Source organism: Taudactylus pleione, unplaced genomic scaffold, assembly GCF_031769625.1.
Source record: "Taudactylus pleione unplaced genomic scaffold, aTauple2 ptg001198l, whole genome shotgun sequence".
Taxonomy (NCBI): Eukaryota; Metazoa; Chordata; class Amphibia; order Anura; family Myobatrachidae; genus Taudactylus; species Taudactylus pleione.
In genome coordinates this window covers 370,219-392,850 of record NW_028285599.1, presented here as the reverse complement: position 1 = coordinate 392,850, position 22,632 = coordinate 370,219, and the positions used below count along the sequence as shown (strand labels likewise).

At 42.5% G+C, this 22,632-nt stretch overlaps 1 protein-coding gene across 1 annotated transcript in view; it reads left to right on the top strand.

The window, feature by feature from the left end:
- Positions 1 to 22,632, top strand: part of LOC148451039 (phosphatidylinositol 3-kinase C2 domain-containing subunit gamma-like) — a gene marked incomplete at its 3' end in the record, with an annotated part of 402,128 nt that overhangs the window by 14,638 nt on the left and 364,858 nt on the right. The window contains exon 2 of the mRNA XM_088462349.1: positions 9,233 to 9,853. Within this exon, the coding sequence (XP_088318475.1) occupies positions 9,287 to 9,853 (567 nt within the window). The remainder of the gene's footprint in view (positions 1 to 9,232; positions 9,854 to 22,632) is intronic.

Here is a 22,632-nt window from a genome sequence, read left to right as displayed (position 1 = left end):
ATGAGTGTGAGATGAGGCAGTTGGGGAGGGAGGTCAGTAGTAGTAATGAGTGTGAGATGAGGCAGTTGGGGGGTGGGGAGTCAGTAGTAGTAATGAGTGTGAGATGAGGGAGGAGTCAGTAGTAGTAATGAGTGTGAGATGAGGCAGTTGGGGGGGGTCAGTAGTAGTAATGAGTGTGAGATGAGGCAGTTGGGGGGGGTCAGTAGTAGTAATGAGTGTGAGATGAGGCAGTTGGGGGGGGTCAGTAGTAGTAATGAGTGTGAGATGAGGCAGTTGGGGGGGGGTCAGTAGTAGTAATGAGTGTGAGATGAGGCAGTGGGGGGGGGGTCAGTAGTAGTAATGAGTGTGAGATGAGGCAGTGGGGGGGGGGAGTCAGTAGTAGTAATGAGTGTGAGATGAGGGAGTTGGGGGGGAGTCAGTAGTAGTAATGAGTGTGAGATGAGGCAGTTGGGGGGGGTCAGTAGTAGTAATGAGTGTGAGATGAGGGAGTTGGGGAGGGAGTCAGTAGTAGTAATGAGTGTGAGATGAGGGAGTTGGGGAGGGAGTCAGTAGTAGTAATGAGTGTGAGATGAGGCAGTTTGGGAGGGAGTCAGTAGTAGTAATGAGTGTGAGATGAGGCAGTTGGGGGGGTCAGTAGTAGTAATGAGTGTGAGATGAGGCAGTTGGGGGGGGTCAGTAGTAGTAATGAGTGTGAGATGAGGCAGTGGGGGGGGGTCAGTAGTAGTAATGAGTGTGAGATGAGGCAGTGGGGGGGGGGGGAGTCAGTAGTAGTAATGAGTGTGAGATGAGGGAGTTGGGGGGGAGTCAGTAGTAGTAATGAGTGTGAGATGAGGCAGTTGGGGGGGGTCAGTAGTAGTAATGAGTGTGAGATGAGGGAGTTGGGGAGGGAGTCAGTAGTAGTAATGAGTGTGAGATGAGGCAGTTGGGGGTGGGGAGCCAGTAGTAGTAATGAGTGTGAGATGAGGGAGGAGTCAGTAGTAGTAATGAGTGTGAGATGAGGGAGGAGTCAGTAGTAGTAATGAGTGTGAGATGAGGGAGGAGTCAGTAGTAGTAATGAGTGTGAGATGAGGGAGGAGTCAGTAGTAGTAATGAGTGTGAGATGAGGCAGTTGGGGGGGTCAGTAGTAGTAATGAGTGTGAGATGAGGCAGTTGGGGGGGGTCAGTAGTAGTAATGAGTGTGAGATGAGGCAGTGGGGGGGGGGGGAGTCAGTAGTAGTAATGAGTGTGAGATGAGGGAGTTGGGGGGGAGTCAGTAGTAGTAATGAGTGTGAGATGAGGCAGTTGGGGGGGGGGTCAGTAGTAGTAATGAGTGTGAGATGAGGGAGTTGGGGAGGGAGTCAGTAGTAGTAATGAGTGTGAGATGAGGGAGTTGGGGAGGGAGTCAGTAGTAGTAATGAGTGTGAGATGAGGGGAGTTGGGGAGGGAGTCAGTAGTAGTAATGAGTGTGAGATGAGGCAGTTGGGGGTGGGGAGCCAGTAGTAGTAATGAGTGTGAGATGAGGGAGGAGTCAGTAGTAGTAATGAGTGTGAGATGAGGCAGTTGGGGGGGGGTCAGTAGTAGTAATGAGTGTGAGATGAGGGAGTTGGGGAGGGAGTCAGTAGTAGTAATGAGTGTGAGATGAGGCAGTTGGGGGTGGGGAGCCAGTAGTAGTAATGAGTGTGAGATGAGGGAGGAGTCAGTAGTAGTAATGAGTGTGAGATGAGGCAGTTGGGGGGGGTCAGTAGTAGTAATGAGTGTGAGATGAGGGAGTTGGGGAGGGAGTCAGTAGTAGTAATGAGTGTGAGATGAGGCAGTTGGGGGTGGGGAGCCAGTAGTAGTAATGAGTGTGAGATGAGGGAGGAGTCAGTAGTAGTAATGAGTGTGAGATGAGGCAGTTGGGGGGGGGTCAGTAGTAGTAATGAGTGTGAGATGAGGGAGTTGGGGAGGGAGTCAGTAGTAGTAATGAGTGTGAGATGAGGGAGTTGGGGAGGGAGTCAGTAGTAGTAATGAGTGTGAGATGAGGGAGTTGGGGAGGGAGTCAGTAGTAGTAATGAGTGTGAGATGAGGCAGTTGGGGGTGGGGAGCCAGTAGTAGTAATGAGTGTGAGATGAGGGAGGAGTCAGTAGTAGTAATGAGTGTGAGATGAGGCAGTTGGGGGGGGTCAGTAGTAGTAATGAGTGTGAGATGAGGCAGTTGGGGGGGGTCAGTAGTAGTAATGAGTGTGAGATGAGGCAGTTGGGGGGGGTCAGTAGTAGTAATGAGTGTGAGATGAGGCAGTTGGGGGGGGTCAGTAGTAGTAATGAGTGTGAGATGAGGCAGTTGGGGGGGGTCAGTAGTAGTAATGAGTGTGAGATGAGGCAGTTGGGGGGGGTCAGTAGTAGTAATGAGTGTGAGATGAGGGAGGAGTCAGTAGTAGTAATGAGTGTGAGATGAGGCAGTTGGGGGGGTCAGTAGTAGTAATGAGTGTGAGATGAGGCAGTTGGGGGGGGTCAGTAGTAGTAATGAGTGTGAGATGAGGGAGTTGGGGAGGGAGTCAGTAGTAGTAATGAGTGTGAGATGAGGGAGTTGGGGAGGGAGTCAGTAGTAGTAATGAGTGTGAGATGAGGCAGTTGGGGGTGGGGAGCCAGTAGTAGTAATGAGTGTGAGATGAGGGAGTTGGGGGAGGGAGTCAGTAGTAGTAATGAGTGTGAGATGAGGCAGTTGGGGGTGGGGAGCCAGTAGTAGTAATGAGTGTGAGATGAGGGAGGAGTCAGTAGTAGTAATGAGTGTGAGATGAGGGAGGAGTCAGTAGTAGTAATGAGTGTGAGATGAGGGAGGAGTCAGTAGTAGTAATGAGTGTGAGATGAGGCAGTTGGGGGGGGTCAGTAGTAGTAATGAGTGTGAGATGAGGCAGTTGGGGGGGGGTCAGTAGTAGTAATGAGTGTGAGATGAGGGAGGAGTCAGTAGTAGTAATGAGTGTGAGATGAGGCAGTTGGGGGGGGTCAGTAGTAGTAATGAGTGTGAGATGAGGCAGTTGGGGGGGGTCAGTAGTAGTAATGAGTGTGAGATGAGGGAGGAGTCAGTAGTAGTAATGAGTGTGAGATGAGGCAGTTGGGGGGGGTCAGTAGTAGTAATGAGTGTGAGATGAGGCAGTTGGGGGGGGTCAGTAGTAGTAATGAGTGTGAGATGAGGGAGGAGTCAGTAGTAGTAATGAGTGTGAGATGAGGCAGTTGGGGGGGGTCAGTAGTAGTAATGAGTGTGAGATGAGGCAGTTGGGGGGGGTCAGTAGTAGTAATGAGTGTGAGATGAGGGAGGAGTCAGTAGTAGTAATGAGTGTGAGATGAGGCAGTTGGGGGGGGTCAGTAGTAGTAATGAGTGTGAGATGAGGCAGTTGGGGGGGGTCAGTAGTAGTAATGAGTGTGAGATGAGGGAGCAGTACAGGTCAAAGGTCAAAATCAGATAAAAGGCAGAACAGTGCTGGAAGATGTAAGGGCAGAACTACAATAGTATATTATAACCAAAAAAGAGTCGAGGTGTTCAAGTTGTAAGACTTGAGAATTAGTATAAAGTATGAATATATTAAAAATTAAATAAAAGGTATAGGTGTGAAACAATGGGAGATACTACAGTGGTATAAAGATAAATTGACAGTGGTATTGGAGTGATTTAAACATTGTAGAGAAGAAACAAACATACAAGTATTACATTTTAAGTAATCAGGTAGTTGCTTGCAGGGTTTTGGCAAAAAGAGTGTCCAGGTTATAATGGAAGCTGGTGGCTGAGTAGCAGGGTTTCCAGAAGCTCAGAAGATCTTTTTTGTTTTTTCCCCAAGTTTAAGTGAGTTCTTTTAAAATGTCGTCCTCCTGACTAACTCTTTAAGTTATGCTGTACATGTAGACCCACTTTGAAATAAAACCTAGCAGCCTAGTACAAGCCTAAAGCCTTGTGACCTACTGATTATATAGTTAAGCATAACATGTGTAGTCACTGATTACACCCACCCTCAATACCCTCACCCACACCAGATACAAGTCATAAAATTCTAATACAAACAAGCAGAGCCAAAACAGCATCCCATGAAGCTAGGAGACAAGATCTGACTAAATAATTAAATATAAAGTTACTCTGGAGTTTACAGATATGAATTAAATACAGTATACCCAGCAAATCAGAGAATTCCAGACAGCATTGGTTTTTCTATAATAGATGCCTGGTGCAAATATATGATTACCCAGCAAATCAGAGAATTCTAGAATTCCAGTATAGTATAATAAAGTCCTGTACATACAGCGGTTACTGTGTATAGTATAATAATGTCCTGTACATACAGCGGTTACTGTGTATAGTATAATAATGTCCTGTACATACAGCGGTTACTGTGTATAGTATAATAATGTCCTGTACATACAGCGGTTACTGTGTATAGTATAATAATGTCCTGTACATACAGCGGTTACTGTGTATAGTATAATAATGTCCTGTACATACAGCGGTTACTGTGTATAGTATAATAATGTCCTGTACATACAGCGTTTACTCTGTATAGTATAATAATGTCCTGTACATACAGCGGTTACTCTGTATAGTATAATAATGTCCTGTACATACAGCGGTTACTGTGTATAGTATAATAATGTCCTGTACATACAGCGGTTACTGTGTATAGTATAATAATGTCCTGTACATACAGCGGTTACTGTGTATAGTATAATAATGTCCTGTACATACAGCGGTTACTGTGTATAGTATAATAATGTCCTGTACATACAGCGTTTACTCTGTATAGTATAATAATGTACTGTACATACAGTGGTTACTGTATATAGTATAATAAAGTCCTGTACATACAGCGGTTACTGTATATAGTATAATAAAGTCCTGTACATACAGAGATTACTGTGTATAGTATAATAATGTCCTGTACATACAGCGGTTACTGTGTATAGTATAATGTCCTGTACATACAGCGGTTACTGTGTATAGTATAATAATGTCCTGTACATAGTGGTTACTGTATATAGTATAATAATGTCCTGTACATACAGCGGTTACTCTGTATAGTATAATAATGTCCTGTACATACAGAGATTACTCTGTATAGTATAATAATGTCCTGTACATACAGCGGTTACTCTGTATAGTATAATAATGTACTGTACATAGTGGTTACTGTATATAGTATAATAATGTCCTGTACATACAGCGGTTACTCTGTATAGTATAATAATGTACTGTACATAGTGGTTACTGTATATAGTATAATAATGTCCTGTACATACAGCGGTTACTCTGTATAGTATAATAATGTACTGTACATAGTGGTTACTGTGTATAGTATAATAATGTCCTGTACATACAGCGGTTACTGTGTATAGTATAATAATGTCCTGTACATACAGCGGTTACTGTGTATAGTATAATAATGTCCTGTACATACAGCGGTTACTGTGTATAGTATAATAATGTCCTGTACATACAGCGGTTACTGTGTATAGTATAATAATGTCCTGTACATACAGCGTTTACTCTGTATAGTATAATAATGTACTGTACATACAGTGGTTACTGTATATAGTATAATAAAGTCCTGTACATACAGCGGTTACTGTATATAGTATAATAAAGTCCTGTACATACAGAGATTACTGTGTATAGTATAATAATGTCCTGTACATACAGCGGTTACTGTGTATAGTATAATGTCCTGTACATACAGCGGTTACTGTGTATAGTATAATAATGTCCTGTACATAGTGGTTACTGTATATAGTATAATAATGTCCTGTACATACAGCGGTTACTCTGTATAGTATAATAATGTCCTGTACATACAGAGATTACTCTGTATAGTATAATAATGTCCTGTACATACAGCGGTTACTCTGTATAGTATAATAATGTACTGTACATAGTGGTTACTGTATATAGTATAATAATGTCCTGTACATACAGCGGTTACTCTGTATAGTATAATAATGTACTGTACATAGTGGTTACTGTATATAGTATAATAATGTCCTGTACATACAGCGGTTACTCTGTATAGTATAATAATGTACTGTACATAGTGGTTACTGTGTATAGTATAATAATGTCCTGTACATACAGCGGTTACTGTGTATAGTATAATAATGTCCTGTACATAGTGGTTACTGTATATAGTATAATAATGTCCTGTACATACAGCGGTTACTCTGTATAGTATAATAATGTCCTGTACATACAGAGATTACTCTGTATAGTATAATAATGTCCTGTACATACAGCGGTTACTCTGTATAGTATAATAATGTACTGTACATAGTGGTTACTGTGTATAGTATAATAATGTCCTGTACATACAGCGGTTACTGTGTATAGTATAATAATGTCCTGTACATAGTGGTTACTGTATATAGTATAATAATGTCCTGTACATACAGCGGTTACTCTGTATAGTATAATAATGTCCTGTACATACAGAGATTACTCTGTATAGTATAATAATGTCCTGTACATACAGCGGTTACTCTGTATAGTATAATAATGTCCTGTACATACAGTGGTTACTCTGTATAGTATAATAATGTCCTGTACATACAGTGGTTACTCTGTATAGTATAATAATGTACTGTACATAGTGGTTACTGTATATAGTATAATAATGTCCTGTACATACAGCGGTTACTCTGTATAGTATAATAATGTACTGTACATAGTGGTTACTGTATATAGTATAATAATGTCCTGTACATACAGCGGTTACTCTGTATAGTATAATAATGTACTGTACATAGTGGTTACTGTATATAGTATAATAATGTCCTGTACATACAGCGGTTACTCTGTATAGTATAATAATGTACTGTACATACAGTGGTTACTGTATATAGTATAATAAAGTCCTGTACATACAGAGATTACTGTGTATAGTATAATAATGTCCTGTACATACAGCGGTTACTGTATATAGTATAATAATGTCCTGTACATACAGTGGTTACTCTGTATAGTATAATAATGTCCTGTACATACAGCGGTTACTGTATATAGTATAATAATGTCCTGTACATACAGCGGTTACTCTGTATAGTATAATAATGTACTGTACATACAGTGGTTACTGTATATAGTATAATAAAGTCCTGTACATACAGAGATTACTGTGTATAGTATAATAATGTACTGTACATACAGCGGTTACTCTGTATAGTATAATAATATCCTGTACATACAGCGGTTACAGTGTATAGTATAATAATGTACTGTACATACAGCGGTTACAGTGTATAGTATAATAATGTACTGTACATACAGCGGTTACAGTGTATAGTATAATAATGTACTGTACATACAGTGGTTACTGTGTATAATGGTCTGTGCACAGTCACTTTTATCAATTCAAGATAACAAGAGTTATAACTAACAGGAAGTGATGGAACGTACGGTACCAGGTGCTGCAGGAGAATCCTCCTATTTACTTTTCCCTGTGTACTGTATATCAGTGTATTCTTACATTATACTATATGGTGCCCTGTTCCTTGTTTTACTGATATTGGCCCCGATTCAGAGCCGGACGCTCTGACCAGAGCGCTCGCTCTGAATCAGGGCCCACCTCCATAATTATGGAGCGTCCTCCTGGACGCTCGTATAGCTGTGGGTCACCACCCACAGACTATACGAGCGTGCAGGTTGATGCGAGCCGGAGCCTGCGGTTGAGTTTCTCAACCGCAAGGCCCGGAGTGATTTTGGCTCTATCAGAGCCAAAATCCCTCCCACTGACATCACTAGTGAAGTCAGTGGGCCGGCTTCTGATGGTAGGTGTTCCCTTGGGAACGCCCCCATCTGGGAGACACGCGCCCGGCACGCCCACCAAAGGGGGCGTGCTGTCAATCAACATCGACTGCACGCCCCCTTTGATCAGACACAACGAGCGAAGGAAAGTCCTTCGCTCGTCGCGTCTCGCGCATGCGCATGACGGAGCTCCCTCCGTCGTGCGCATGCGCAGTGCACACCATCAACCCACTTGCGAGCGGACAGCCGCTCGCGAGTGGGTCTGAATCAGGCCCGTTGTGCATTATATCACAGAATAAATCGGTAACAGTATGATGCCAGTAATATCACTGAGGCAGAATAAAGCGGTTACAGTATAATACTAGTGATATGAATGAGAGGCAGAATAAAGCAGGTTACAGTATAATACTAGTGATATGAATGAGAGGCAGAATAAAGCGGTTACAGTATAATGCTAGTGATCTGAATGAGAGGCAGAATAAAGCGGTTACAGTATAATACTAGTTACAGTATAATGCTAGTGATATGAATGAGAGGCAGAATAAAGCAGGTTACAGTATAATGCTAGTGATATGAATGAGAGGCAGAATAAAGCGGTTACAGTATAATGCTAGTGATCTGAATGAGGCAGAATAAAGCAGGTTACAGTATAATACTAGTGATATGAATGAGAGGCAGAATAAAGCAGGTTACAGTATAATACTAGTGACATGAATGAGAGGCAGAATAAAGTGGTTACAGTATAATGCTAGTGATCTGAATGAGAGGCAGAATAAAGCGGTTACAGTATAATGCTAGTGATCTGAATGAGAGGCAGAATAAAGCGGTTACAGTATAATACTACAGTATAATGCTAGTGATCTGAATGAGAGGCAGAATAAAGCGGTTACAGTATAATGCTAGTGATCTGAATGAGAGGCAGAATAAAGCGGTTACAGTATAATACTACAGTATAATGCTAGTGATCTGAATGAGAGGCAGAATAAAGCGGTTACAGTATAATACTAGTGATATGAATGAGAGGCAGAATAAAGCGGTTACAGTATAATGCTAGTGATCTGAATGAGAGGCAGAATAAAGCGGTTACAGTATAATACTAGTGATATGAATGAGAGGCAGAATAAAGCGGTTACAGTATAATACTAGTGATCTGAATGAGAGGCAGAATAAAGCGGTTACAGTATAATGCTAGTGATATGAATGAGAGGCAGAATAAAGTGGTTACAGTATAATACTAGTGATATGAATGAGAGGCAGAATAAAGTGGTTACAGTATAATACTAGTGATATGAATGAGAGGCAGAATAAAGCGGTTACAGTATAATACTAGTGATATGAATGAGAGGCAGAATAAAGCAGGTTACAGTATAATACTAGTGATATGAATGAGAGGCAGAATAAAGCAGGTTACAGTATAATACTAGTGATATGAGTGATAGGCAGAATAAAGTGGTTACAGTATAATATTAGTGATTAATTAATTAATCTATTTTATTTACAGATTTTGTCTCATGAATGAAATCGCAGAAGATTTGCAGCAGAATTTGTTATAAGCATGGAACCTGGTTTCAGTATTGGGTTTTTGGACCATGTGACGAATCCTAATCCCAGTGATGAAGTCCCACAATCCGCTTCTCCCTACACCCACCTCAATCCAGCATACAGAGCTGAGAGTACCTCTGTTGGTGCCTATGACTTCCCACCTCTCGGAGTGTCAGACAGGTCTAATGTGCCAACCTCACACGTTCCCTATGGCTTTATAACGAACAATTGGATTGAGGAACAGCAATCATGGTTCCCATCAGCCCCCGAGGAGGAGATCACAGACACAACGGTGATTCCAGAATTACCAAATCCACCAAACACTGGCGGCTTCAGAATTGGGTTTGAGAGCTACGGGGAGGTAAATCACAGCGATCCTAGTGTGCATTACCACCATATTAATTATCAGCGAGATATTGCTCCCCCACATGCCAGCGCATGGGCCCCAGCGAGAAGACACACGGTGACTGAGGACACTTGGTCGGGGTATGAGAAGAAGTCTTCCCTAGACATAAGCCACATCAGAAGGGCATCTTTATACGATGTTCACGGACACTCCCCGGAGTATCAGAAGCCTCCGGTAAGTTGTATCATTAATAATTCATTCACTTTGACATTTGTTTTTTTTGTGTACATTCAAATTAATATTTCCATTAACTGTGGTTTAACAATAAATGAAACAAGTTGTGGTTACTGTGAGGAATTTATACTGTAACACGCGGTGTAGAAATAAGGATTCACGTCAGGCAGGTATTCGGTAAAGCTGTATCTTTAATGGCAGCAGGCACTGCACTTTAACATACACAGGCTTAGGCCTAGACACACAAGCACATAAATAAATACAGGGGAAAGTAAATGTCCCAGCACTCCCAGTGCTTAATGGTTAGTCTGCTGCAATGGCCTGCAGCCATAGTCTGATATGCTTTTCCAGCACAGCTAAAATAATCAGTTCCTGGCACTACAGAACTTTGGCCTACGAACTGGCTGCTTGCCGGCGTCAGTGCCCAGAGCACTGGGTGTAAGAGAATTTTAAACCCTTCCTGTCTCGCAGTGATGAGCTGCAGCTGGGCCTATGTAACCGTGAAAACCCGGAGTTCCACACCTCCACTGCCACTGCAGAATGCACAGGCTTCACTCCAGCCTCCCTTTGAAGGAGCTGATCCCACAGGAATGTGGGTAACTCAGGTGAGAGACAAACCCTCTCACCATACAGCCCCCCTTTCGCTTTTCCAAGCTTGGGGAAGCGCACTTTTCTCCTTGCGACGGCCTACACCATTCAACCCTTCCTAAATTCCCTGGAACAGACGTCTGTCAACCTGGTTCGGTTATCGAATTGCAGCCTTCTGTCCACCTTTCCAGGCGTATCTTTCTCATACCTGACGAATGTGATGCATTCTGATAAAGGACTAAACATCCCTCGTTCTCTGCGGACACTGGATTTCACTATTTTCCATTGCTTTGTGGACAACGTATTCCTGACGGGGACAGTGGGAGATATGCTTGGTCTAGACAGGAGTACAGGTATCAAATTCTCCTCTTGCCAGGGTTTGATCAAGTTGACATGCTCTACGTGTCCAGGCTGTTTGACTCAATAGTTTACCAGCCCTATGGGTTCCACCACTTCATAGGGCCTGTGACAATGGGCAAGCAACTTACTTTCTTGTGTTAGTACCAACACTAGCACTTTGTCCCCTGGATGAAACTTCCGGACCTGAGCTGTGGCATCATAGGCTCGTTTCAGTTGAACTTGGGCCTCTTTAAGATTTTCTCTAACAATGGGTCCTATTTGATACAGCCGTTCATACAATTTTCTCATGAATATTACAACGTTTGGTTCATCTATCTTCTGCTGTTCCCAGCCTTCCTTTAAGATGTCTATGACGCCTCTAGGTTGCTTTCCAAAGAGGAGCTCAAAAGGGCTAAACCCGGTTGAGGATGGGGGTACCTCACATATGGCAAACATGAGGTAAGGGAGTACTTCATCCCATTCCCGTTTATTATCCAGGACAGCCCAGCGTATCAAACTTTAAGGTCCTGTTAAATCTTGGGTGGGTGGTATACTGGAGGTATGGAGAGGGTTATTCCCCAATTCTTACACAATTCCGACATTACCTGGGACATAAACGGAGTCCCCTGGTCTGTAAGAATGTCTTTAGGAAATCCAAGACGAGAAAAGAGGAGCAGCAATTCTTTGGCAATAGTAGATGTCTTTGTGTTCCGTAAAGATATCGCTTCTGGATAACGGGTGGCGTAATCCAAGATCACCAAGACATATTTATTACCCTGCTTTGATTTTTCCAGTGGACCGACGAGATCCATTGCGATGAGATCAAAAGTACTCTGACAATAGCCATTGGCACTAATGGTGCCCTCAGATGAGGTCTCGGGCTGGTCTTCTGGCACACGGGACATCGTTGGCAGAACCTTTTGACTTTGGCTATGAAAACAGAAGCAAGATACATTCTAGCGTTTTTCTCTTCTCCGAGATGACCTCCCCAGAGGTGGGAATGAGCGTCCCGTAACACTAGTGGTATATGTTCCCTGGGTACCAATAACTGCTCAACTTTTTTTCCTTGCTCCATCTTGACTATATAGTAGGTCTGACTTAAGGACAAAATATGGAGTGCCCCCCGGAGAGTAAGCACTATTTGCTTCGCCATTGACTTCTATGACACTAGACATTACAGTCCTGAGGGCAGCATCATTCTGTTGGTCCCGGGCAAAGCTTCATAGGTCTATGTCAGTTGACAGCGTATCCCAATCCGGAATAGGGGCATCCTTATCAGATATTGGTAACTCAAAGGTTCCCTCTCCAAAGAGGACTGGTCGTGCTCTTCCACTCTTCTCCAGTTTATGAGGCAAGGCCTTGGTAACTTTACACTTGCTTTGTTTTAAAGGGTTCCTTTATAAGCTCAGCAAATCCTGGGAAATTGATTCCCAATATGAGTAGATAAGGGAGCTTCGGTCCAATCGCGGCTACCACCTCATAAGTGCGCCCCTTTATGGTGAGGCTCGCTCACACACGGGAGTCTTCTGTGGACCCATGTAGTACAAACTAAACCTGGCACTTTCTCTACTGGCCTGAGCCGCACAGCCTCGGAGATCAGGGTTAGCTCACTCCCTGAGTCTATAATAGCCGGTTCTTCTCGGCCATTCAGCAAAACTAACTCCCACATTACTAAAGAACTTTGGCTTACTAAACTGGCTGCTTGCCGGCGTCAGTGCCCAGAGCACTGGGTGTATGAGAGTTTTAAACCCTTCCCGTCTCTCAGTGATGAGCTGCAGCCTGTGCAACCGTGAAAACCTGGAGTTCCACACCTTCACTGCCAGTGCAGAATGCACAGGCTTCACTCCAGGGTCCCTTGGAATCATTATGTTGACAATCAGGAGATACTATAGTCGAGACAGTCTTCAAGGTTTAAATGTTTAAGTTATAGAGTATTTTATGGCGCTGACAGTAAGTGTAAAGATGCTTATAGAAAATCTGTATAAAATGAAAGCAAATTGGAGACCGCGGTTTACAGCATCTAACTCTACACAATTACCTATAGAACAGTTTTCCTTTAAGAAATATTTACTGAGAATTTAATAAAACATTGGAAATGGGGTACTGGAAAAAGAGGGGGCGTGAGGGGGGTACATGAGGGCTTGGAGACCCACCACATAAACAAATACAATAGCAAACAAACCAAAAACCAATGAAAATTAGATTATTCCTGATAGTTACGGAGGGCTCACATGGTGGTCACAATCGGTGATACCTCAGAGGCCTCAGTAAGAGGAAGAGGGGGGCTACAGCGTGAATGGGGGCAGAAGCTCCCTGCGCTTCGGTAATATGTAAGTGCCAGGGAAACCATTTCATAATCAGCCACAAAGCAGAGGTGGAATACGGGGCGTCCAAGGTTTCCATCTCAAAGTTATAATGAACTTTGGAGGTCACCGTAACAATGGAGGCAATGGGGGGGGGGGGGGGAACGGGAGGAGATTTCCAGTTTTGTGCTAAAATAGCCAAGACACCAGATTATGCCCTAGCTCACCGCGGTCAGACTTAGGGATGGACATATAGATGTGCCCAGCTACATCTATGCTGACGCGGCAAATTGCACCACGCATTGCGCAAGACATGTGTCCGTGAGCAGATACCCGCACTGCATTCGGGTCCGTGCCTCCATAGGAACGCATGGTGTGATCGCAGTGCACGCCATAGCACATGCAGGGAATCACATGGCGCGATAAGCTACAAAGTAACTGTGCGCTACTGTAGGACACCAATGTAATAGGGCCACATTGGTCAGGTCAGGGCGTTTTCAGGACAGAGCATATCAGCTTGTAACCCTCACACAAAAAGTACAGTATGTATAAAACAGGCAACGACAGAAAACATGGAATGTGTCCCTTCCCATAGTGCGCTGCCTCCAGCGAAACTTCCAGCAATTCGGCCGCATTCTGTTAGGTATCAGAAGTCAAAGAGAAATTGTATCTAAGTGTATAATATACTTTATGTACAAAAACATTAAACATATTTTTTTTTAGATATTCGAGGTCAAAGGTCACATCATGTGACCATGAAATGTAAAAGTCAGTGTTTAAATAAAAAAACATTTTTTTAATGAAAACTCTGATCCCTTCGCTTCAAAACAAGAGCAACATGGGGGGCGTGGCCTAAGGGCGCTCCAGGCGGCGCTGCTCCATAGATTCCGGCTGTATGGCTCCATCTAGGCACAATGCTAGCTATATGAGTGGAGAAAAAAGCTCAAATCATTCCGCGGGCCTTATACGGACGCCGGGCCTGGGGTTCCCCATCTCTGCTCTACACAAATATGGCGGCGTTTACGTGATAGCCAGTTCTCCTGCTCCAGATCACTTCTTAGTCATTTACATGTAGCTTCAGAGGGCCGATATTATTGCTACTTTCATTACTTTTGGAAGGTGTAGACAAGGCCCTCATTCAGAGCCGGACGCTCTGAGCAGAGCGCTCGCTCTGAATGACGGCCGTCCTCCATAAAAATGGAGTGTCCTCCTGGACGCTCGTATAGCTGTGGGTCACCACCCACAGCACATACGAGCGTGCAGGATGATGGTCGCGATGGTCTTGACCATCGCCAGTGCGACCAGAAGCCTGTGGTCGGGTTTTTCGACCACAAGCCCTGGAGTGATTTTGGCTCTATCAGAGCCAAAATCACTCCCACTGACATCACTAGTGATGTCAGTGGGGCCGGCTTCTGACGGTAGGCGTTCCCTTGGGAACGCCTCCGTCTGGGAGGCACGCCCCCGGCACGCCCACCAAAGGGGGCGTGCTGTCAATCAACATCGACAGCACGTCCCCTTTGATCAGACACAACGAGCGAAGGAAAGTCCTTCGCTCGTCGCGTCTGGCGCATGCGCACGACGGAGCTCCCTCCGTCGTGCGCATGCGCAGTGCACACCATCGACCCACTTGCGAGCGGACAGCCGCTTGCAAGTGGGTCTGAATGAGGCCCTAGGTTTGGACTGTGGGCCTCAGAATGGGAGGATCCTCAAAGGAATTTAGCTTGGCTGAGTTCTTATATTTGCTTGATTCTGTCTATTTTGTTAATACCTTAATAATGTTTTATTACATTTTATTTATATATATATTTTTATTTTTTTTCATGCTAGCTGACCATGTGGTATTTACTGTATATTTCCTGTAATTGCCTTTCTTCCAATTGCTACTGTCCAGCTTCCACCAGGGTATAATCTGTGCTTTATTTCTCCGATTGTCAGAATGTTACTCAATTATACAGTATATCTTTTCTCTAGCCAGGCTACTTTATTTTATTATTTAGTTTTTTATATTTGAAAGGTTCCTCAGTGGCCCATTAATCCTAGGCTGGCTGCTCCTTACCATTAAGGCCCCCCATACACGGTGCGACTCAAAGTTAAGAGGTGTTGTACGACTGCCCTTGAAAGTCTTCATATGATGTGGTGAAATGGTGTAAGATTGATCGTTATGATCTTAGGATGCATAGAAGTGAATCACATCATACTCAAAAGATCGTAGATCTCTCTGCAAAACCATCTGATCTGTCATTAAACTAGAGGACGGCCGGGACGCGCATCGGGGTCGCTGAACACACACAAAACACCTATTTTCATATGATTGTGGTTTGTACAACTCGTCGAAACTGTCCATATCGGGTAAAAAAATCGTACAGTGTATGGGAACCATTAGGGTACATGGGTTTATTTGCCCCAGCTTTTTTTTTTTGTTAGGGTTTGGTTGGTAGTTAGGTGATCGCCATACAGGGTGGGGAGTCCCGGGGGGTGGGGTACTTTTAAGTTGCTGTCCATATTTTTGAGGCATTGGCAGATGTGTGTTTTTAGTATTTTCCTTTTAACGGTCAGGTATTTGGCTAGTTTTTGAATATTTTAATTTGGGCTATATGATCTTTTCTGTAGATTTGATTTTTTTTTTTTTTAAATAGACGGACTGTTTTTTTTTCCATTACCCTTACTGTCCTTTTGATAGTTAGATACGGGGGTCTGGATGGCGCCTTTGGACACCCGTCATATTGTTACGCTGTTATATGGGGTGTAGGTACTGTAACTGTGAGCTCCATGTACATTATTACCTCCTGAATCTTGTCTGTTCACGGTATGATCGTTCCAGTCTTTCCTTTAATTCTGATTATTTTTGTCGTGTCCCCCCCCCACCTTTTGTGTGACCTCTTTTGCTCTTATTTGGTGTTTAATATTTTCTTTGATTTATTTGTTGTATCTCAGTCCTTATATATGCAAGATGTATGTACTGATATATGCATGTAGGTCATGTCTCTGATTTATTCTGCTTTTGTCGGTGTAAACAAAAAATATTTCGAAAATAAAACACGATTTAAAAAAATAAAACAAGACCAACATGAAAGTTCTACCACGATTAGGAGCAAAGTTATGATTGGTTTTAGTTGACCTTACAGCATAAATGTTACATTGTGTCATGTGTGCAGCCCTGTAGATTGAGCACCGTGTATCACCGAGGGCTAAAATGTTACATATTAAAGTTACTTTACGCCGTTTATCATCCTACCCAATTTCAAGAAAATCTGAGATGGTCGGGTTGAAAAGTAAATTTTTTTGTGATGACTTGGCATGGCACGATCTATGGGCAGGGGCATATTAACACACCAGGGGCCCATGTGCAGCGGGCCCCCTCCTCAGAGCAGCAGGCATGAACCACATCTTACTTTGTCCCTTCTCATCTATGGCACCATCCTCCCAGCGATATTCGGGAAGATGGGGCATGCGTACAAGAGAAGGTTTACTTTCACTGCGCAGTGCCAAGTGCCCAGGGGCTGCACGGAGGAGGAGGGTCCTGCTTGCTGGCACAAGGTAAGTATACTACGGGTGTAGGATGTGCGGTACGAGACCCCCTGAACCCAGGGGCCCTTGTGCACCGCATACCCTGCACTCATTATAAATACATATATGATTAATAGCCCTCATTATAAATACATATATGATTAATAGCCCTCATTATAAATACATATATGAGTAATAGCCCTCATTATAAATACATATATGATTAATAGCCCTCATTATAAATACATATATGATTAATAGCCCTCATTATAAATACATATATGATTAATAGCCCTCATTATAAATACATATATGATTAATAGCCCTCATTATAAATACATATATGATTAATAGCCCTCATTATAAATACATATATGATTAATAGCCCTCATTATAAATACATATATGAGTAATAGCCCTCATTATAAATACATATATGAGTAATAGCCCTCATTATAAATACATATATGAGTAATAGCCCTCATTATAAATACATATATTATTAATAGCCCTCATTATAAATACATATATGATTAATAGCCCTCATTATAAATACATATATGATTAATAGCCCTCATTATAAATACATATATGAGTAATAGCCCTCATTATAAATACATATATGATTAATAGCCTTTACAGATAAGTTTTTCATAGGTAGCGACCAATCAGCACTATAAAACAGCTTGCCATCCCATGCCCGCAGGGCACCAGCACATCGCAGTAAGGTGCACTGTGAGATGCCACATAAGCTGCTTTGGGGTCCACAAAATGTCCGGAAGGGGAAACGCTGATACTATAACCCTCTAAATCCACCCAGGGCTCTCATCCATTTCCCCCAATGTAGTCTGATATTATGGAGGTAAATTGTTTTTGATATGGAGGAAACTATCCCATATTATAGAAAAAGCTTCATCACTTACCCACAGTTATATTACACCCCGTTATATTACACCCAGTAATACACAGTTATATTGCACCCCGTTATATTACACCCAGTAATACAGTTATATTACACCCAGTAATACACAGTTAATTACACCCCGTTATATTACACACAGTAATACTACACACAGTTATACACAGTTATTACACCCAGTAATACACAGTTATATTACACCCAGTAATACACAGTTATATTACACCCAGTAATACACAGTTATATTACACCCAGTAATACACAGTTATATTACACCCAGTAATACACAGTTATATTACACCCAGTAATAGTTATATTGCATCCAGTTATATTACCCCAGTAATACACAGTTATATTACACCCAGTAATACAGTTATATTACACCCAGTAATACAGTTATATTACACCCAGTAATACAGTTATATTACACCCAGTAATACAGTTATATTACACCCAGTAATACAGTTATATTACACCCAGTAATACAGTTATATTACACCCAGTAATACAGTTATATTACACCGTTATATTACCCCAGTAATACACAGTTATATTACACCCAGCAATATTACACCCAGTAGTACACAGTTATATTACACCCAGTTATATTACACCCAGTAGTACACAGTTATATCACACCCAGTTATACAGTTATATTACACCCAGTAGTACACAGTTATATTACACCCAGTTATACACAGTTATATTACACCCAGTAGTACACAGTTATATCACACCCAGTTATACAGTTATATTACACCCAGTAGTACACAGTTATATTACACCCAGTAATACACCGTTATATTACACCCAGTTATATTACACCCAGTTACACAGTTATATTACACCAGTAATACCCAGTTACATTACACCAGTAATACCCAGTTATATTACACACAGTTGTACACAGTTATATTACACACAGTTGTACACAGTTATATTACACCCAGTAGTACACAGTTATATTACACCCAGTAGTACACAGTTATATTACACCCAGTAGTACACAGTTATATTACACCCAGTAGTACACAGTTATATCACATCCAGTTATACAGTTATATTACACCCAGTTACACAGTTATATTACACCCAGTTACTGTATATTACACATAGTTATACATAGTTGCAGAGTTACAGTTAATGAATTATACAGCTATATGGTTGCAGTTATATTATACTACTCACATAAAAAAAGGAATTTAAATTGCACATCCAACACTGCCAGTAATTTAAAAGCATACATTAAATACACACATATACATACAATCAATTACATATACATACATATATATATATATATTTCTAGAATCCTCCACTGCATCTTCAGCTACCTAGTAAATGGAGCTGATGGAAGGGCCCAGTATAGTGTAGTGACGTTTTGCCATCAGAATTATTCCCCAGGTATCGCTCACCTGCCTCAGACTTTGTACATAGTTACTGTGTCCTCTGATAAAGTATGTGCTGATGTCTCCAAACAAACAGCCACCTAACACTAATATCATCGCCCTCACCTCACAGCATACACTGTAGTAATGTGCATTATATCTGAGTCATTTCATGTTCATGAATGAGAACTAAAATGAGCAAGTGCTGGTTCTGCTCCCCTCCATGTATGGACTCCTGGAGACCTCTGCACCTTGGGCTGGGGAAGGCGATGAGTGAGACCATCCGAAAATGACATTTCCAAAGGAAATCTGAGCAGGAATTCACCCTACGCGTTTCACCTTTGCGGCTTCCCACACTGCAATAGATAGTTATGTGCTATTTATGTATTAATGGCTGTGGCGTGTCCTGGGGGTCATAAATGAAAAGGTTATATCTCTGGCGTTAATCCCCTTTACCAGGATACAGAATAATGGGTCTGACAGAAGCCATGTGTATCCAGTTCCTCTCACCCCAAAGGCGAGCCCATATACTGTACATGATGGATGTGTTCAACAGAATAGCACAGCCACAATCAGCCTCATAGAGCATAGGTGTCAGCTGCCAATAGGAGATGACCCGAGAGCGTAATGATACAAATAATGATTATAGGTTGTAGTAAGAAGCATCAAATTACTGTCATGGAAAAACTAATCTATGAATGAAAACGTTTTATCTACTGTAACCAATAGAAAATATCAACATTAATATAATAACAAAATATAGATAATAAACCATTTACTAACAGTATCGCAGAATACAAATAACCGACAAACCTAAAAATAAAGCATAAATTAAAATAAGTCACTGAAATGATGCTGGACGCGTCTCACGGCGCCTGGCGGCTTCTTCAGTCTCTGCTGCGATAAGAGGCAGCCCGACCAATAAACCTGTTCTCCCAATTTAATGCCAGTAAAGACTCCCTATTAAACGCAATGTCAGAGGAGGTATTATTACATATTTATTCTCCTCCCGGGATAAAAGCGCTTTACATTGAGATGACCTATTGGTGTAGAGCCTGGATTAGATACCAGCGGAATGTAAAAAGGAGGTAACACACCGCGCTGGTAATGCAGATGTGTATATATATATACACACACACACACACACACACACACAGTATATTCGGTCTCACCTCTGAGGAGCTAAACCCCGCACAGCCGTGCAACACAGTGACGCACACAGGGTCACATATTCACCGTGATGTCATCCGGCCGGGGTCACAGCACAGAGGAGGAGACCGCTCAGGAGCGCACACCTCGCCAACACTTTATAAGTATCTATAGCTAGTCTCCCTAATATATACATAGGCGCTGATTCAGCAGCGATTGTTTGTCAATTCACATGCGTACAAGCCGCAGCGTTCACATTGCGATTACGGGCTCACAAAGGAATCCATCGCAAAGTGAGTGACAGGCTGTCAGCGTTTGGGGGTGGTGGATTTGCAGTATTAAAACTGGTTTAAAAGTAGAGATGTGCGCGGACCCCCATCGTCCTGTTTTTGGGCCCTTCCAAACCCCAAACGATGGTCGATGCACAGGCACGGATGGTCGATATCACCCAGGTTATCTTGGTTACTATAGGGACACGCGATCGTTGATTGCGGGTCGTTATAGTGGTTTGTTATATATCAAACGATATCTGATCATTATCTGATCGTCCCGTGTGTACGGAGCTTATATCATCGCTCTGCTATTATCCTACATAGAGGAACTCCCACACAGGGACACTATTACACATACACAGCCATTCCATCTACATTGTGCTATTCTCCTACATAGAGGAACGCTCACACAGGGACACTATTACACATACACAGCCATTCCATCTACATTGTGCTGTTCTCCTACATAGAGGAACGCTCACACAGGGACACTATTACACAGCCATTCCATCTACATTGTGCTATTCTCCTACATAGAGGAACTCACACACAGGGACACTATTACACATACACAGCCATTCCATCTACATTGTGCTCTTCTCCTACATAGAGGACCTCGCACACAGGGACACTATTACACATACACAGCCATTCCATCTACATTGTGCTATTCTCCTACATAGAGGAACTCTCACACAGGGACACTATTACACATACACAGCCATTCCACCTACATTGTGCTATTCTCCTACATAGAGGAACTCACACACAGGGACACTATTATACATACACAGCCATTCCATGTACATTGTGCTGTTCTCCTACATAGAGGACCTCGCACACAGGGACACTATTACACATACACAGCCATTCCATCTACATTGTGCTATTCTCCTACATAGAGGAACTCACACACAGGGACACTATTACACATACACAGCCATTCCATCTACATTGTGCTATTCTCCTACATAGAGGAACGATCCCACATGGACACTATTACACATACACAGCCATTCCATCTACATTGTGCTCTTCTCCTACATAGAGGAACTCTCACACAGGGACACTATTACACATACACAGCCATTACATCTACATTGTGCTATTCTCCTACATAGAGGAACTCACACACAGGGACACTATTACACATACACAGCCATTCCATCTACATTGTGCTATTCTCCTACATAGAGGAACTCACACACAGGGACACTATTACACATACACAGCCATTCCATCTACATTGTGCTATTCTCCTACATAGAGGAACGATCCCACATGGACACTATTACACATACACAGCCATTCCATCTACATTGTGCTATTCTCCTACATAGAGGAACTCTCACACAGGGACACTATTACACATACACAGCCATTCCACCTACATTGTGCTATTCTCCTACATAGAGGAACGCTCACACAGGGACACTATTACACAGCCATTCCATCTACATTGTGCTGTTCTCCTACATAGAGGAACTCTCACACAGGGACACTATTACACATACACAGCCATTCCATCTACATTGTGCTATTCTCCTACATAGAGGAACTCTCACACAGGGACACTATTACATATACACAGCCATTACATCTACATTGTGCTATTCTCCTACATAGAGGAACTCACACACAGGGACACTATTACACAGCCATTCCATCTACATTGTGCTATTCTCCTACATAGAGGAACTCACACACAGGGACACTATTACACATACACAGCCATTCCATCTACATTGTGCTATTCTCCTACATAGAGGAACGATCCCACATGGACACTATTACACAGCCATTCCATCTACATTGTGCTATTCTCCTACATAGAGGAACTCTCACACAGGGACACTATTACACATACACAGCCATTCCATCTACATTGTGCTATTCTCCTACATAGAGGAACTCTCACACAGGGACACTATTACACATACACAGCCATTCCACCTACATTGTGCTATTCTCCTACATAGAGGAACGCTCACACAGGGACACTATTACACATACACAGCCATTCCACCTACATTGTGCTATTCTCCTACATAGAGGAACTCACACACAGGGACACTATTACACATACACAGCCATTCCACCTACATTGTGCTATTCTCCTACATAGAGGAACGCTCACACAGGGACACTATTACACATACACAGCCATTCCATCTACATTGTGCTGTTCTCCTACATAGAGGACCTCTCACACAGGGACACTATTACACATACACAGCCATTCCACCTACATTGTGCTATTCTCCTACATAGAGGAACTCACACACAGGGACACTATTACACATACACAGCCATT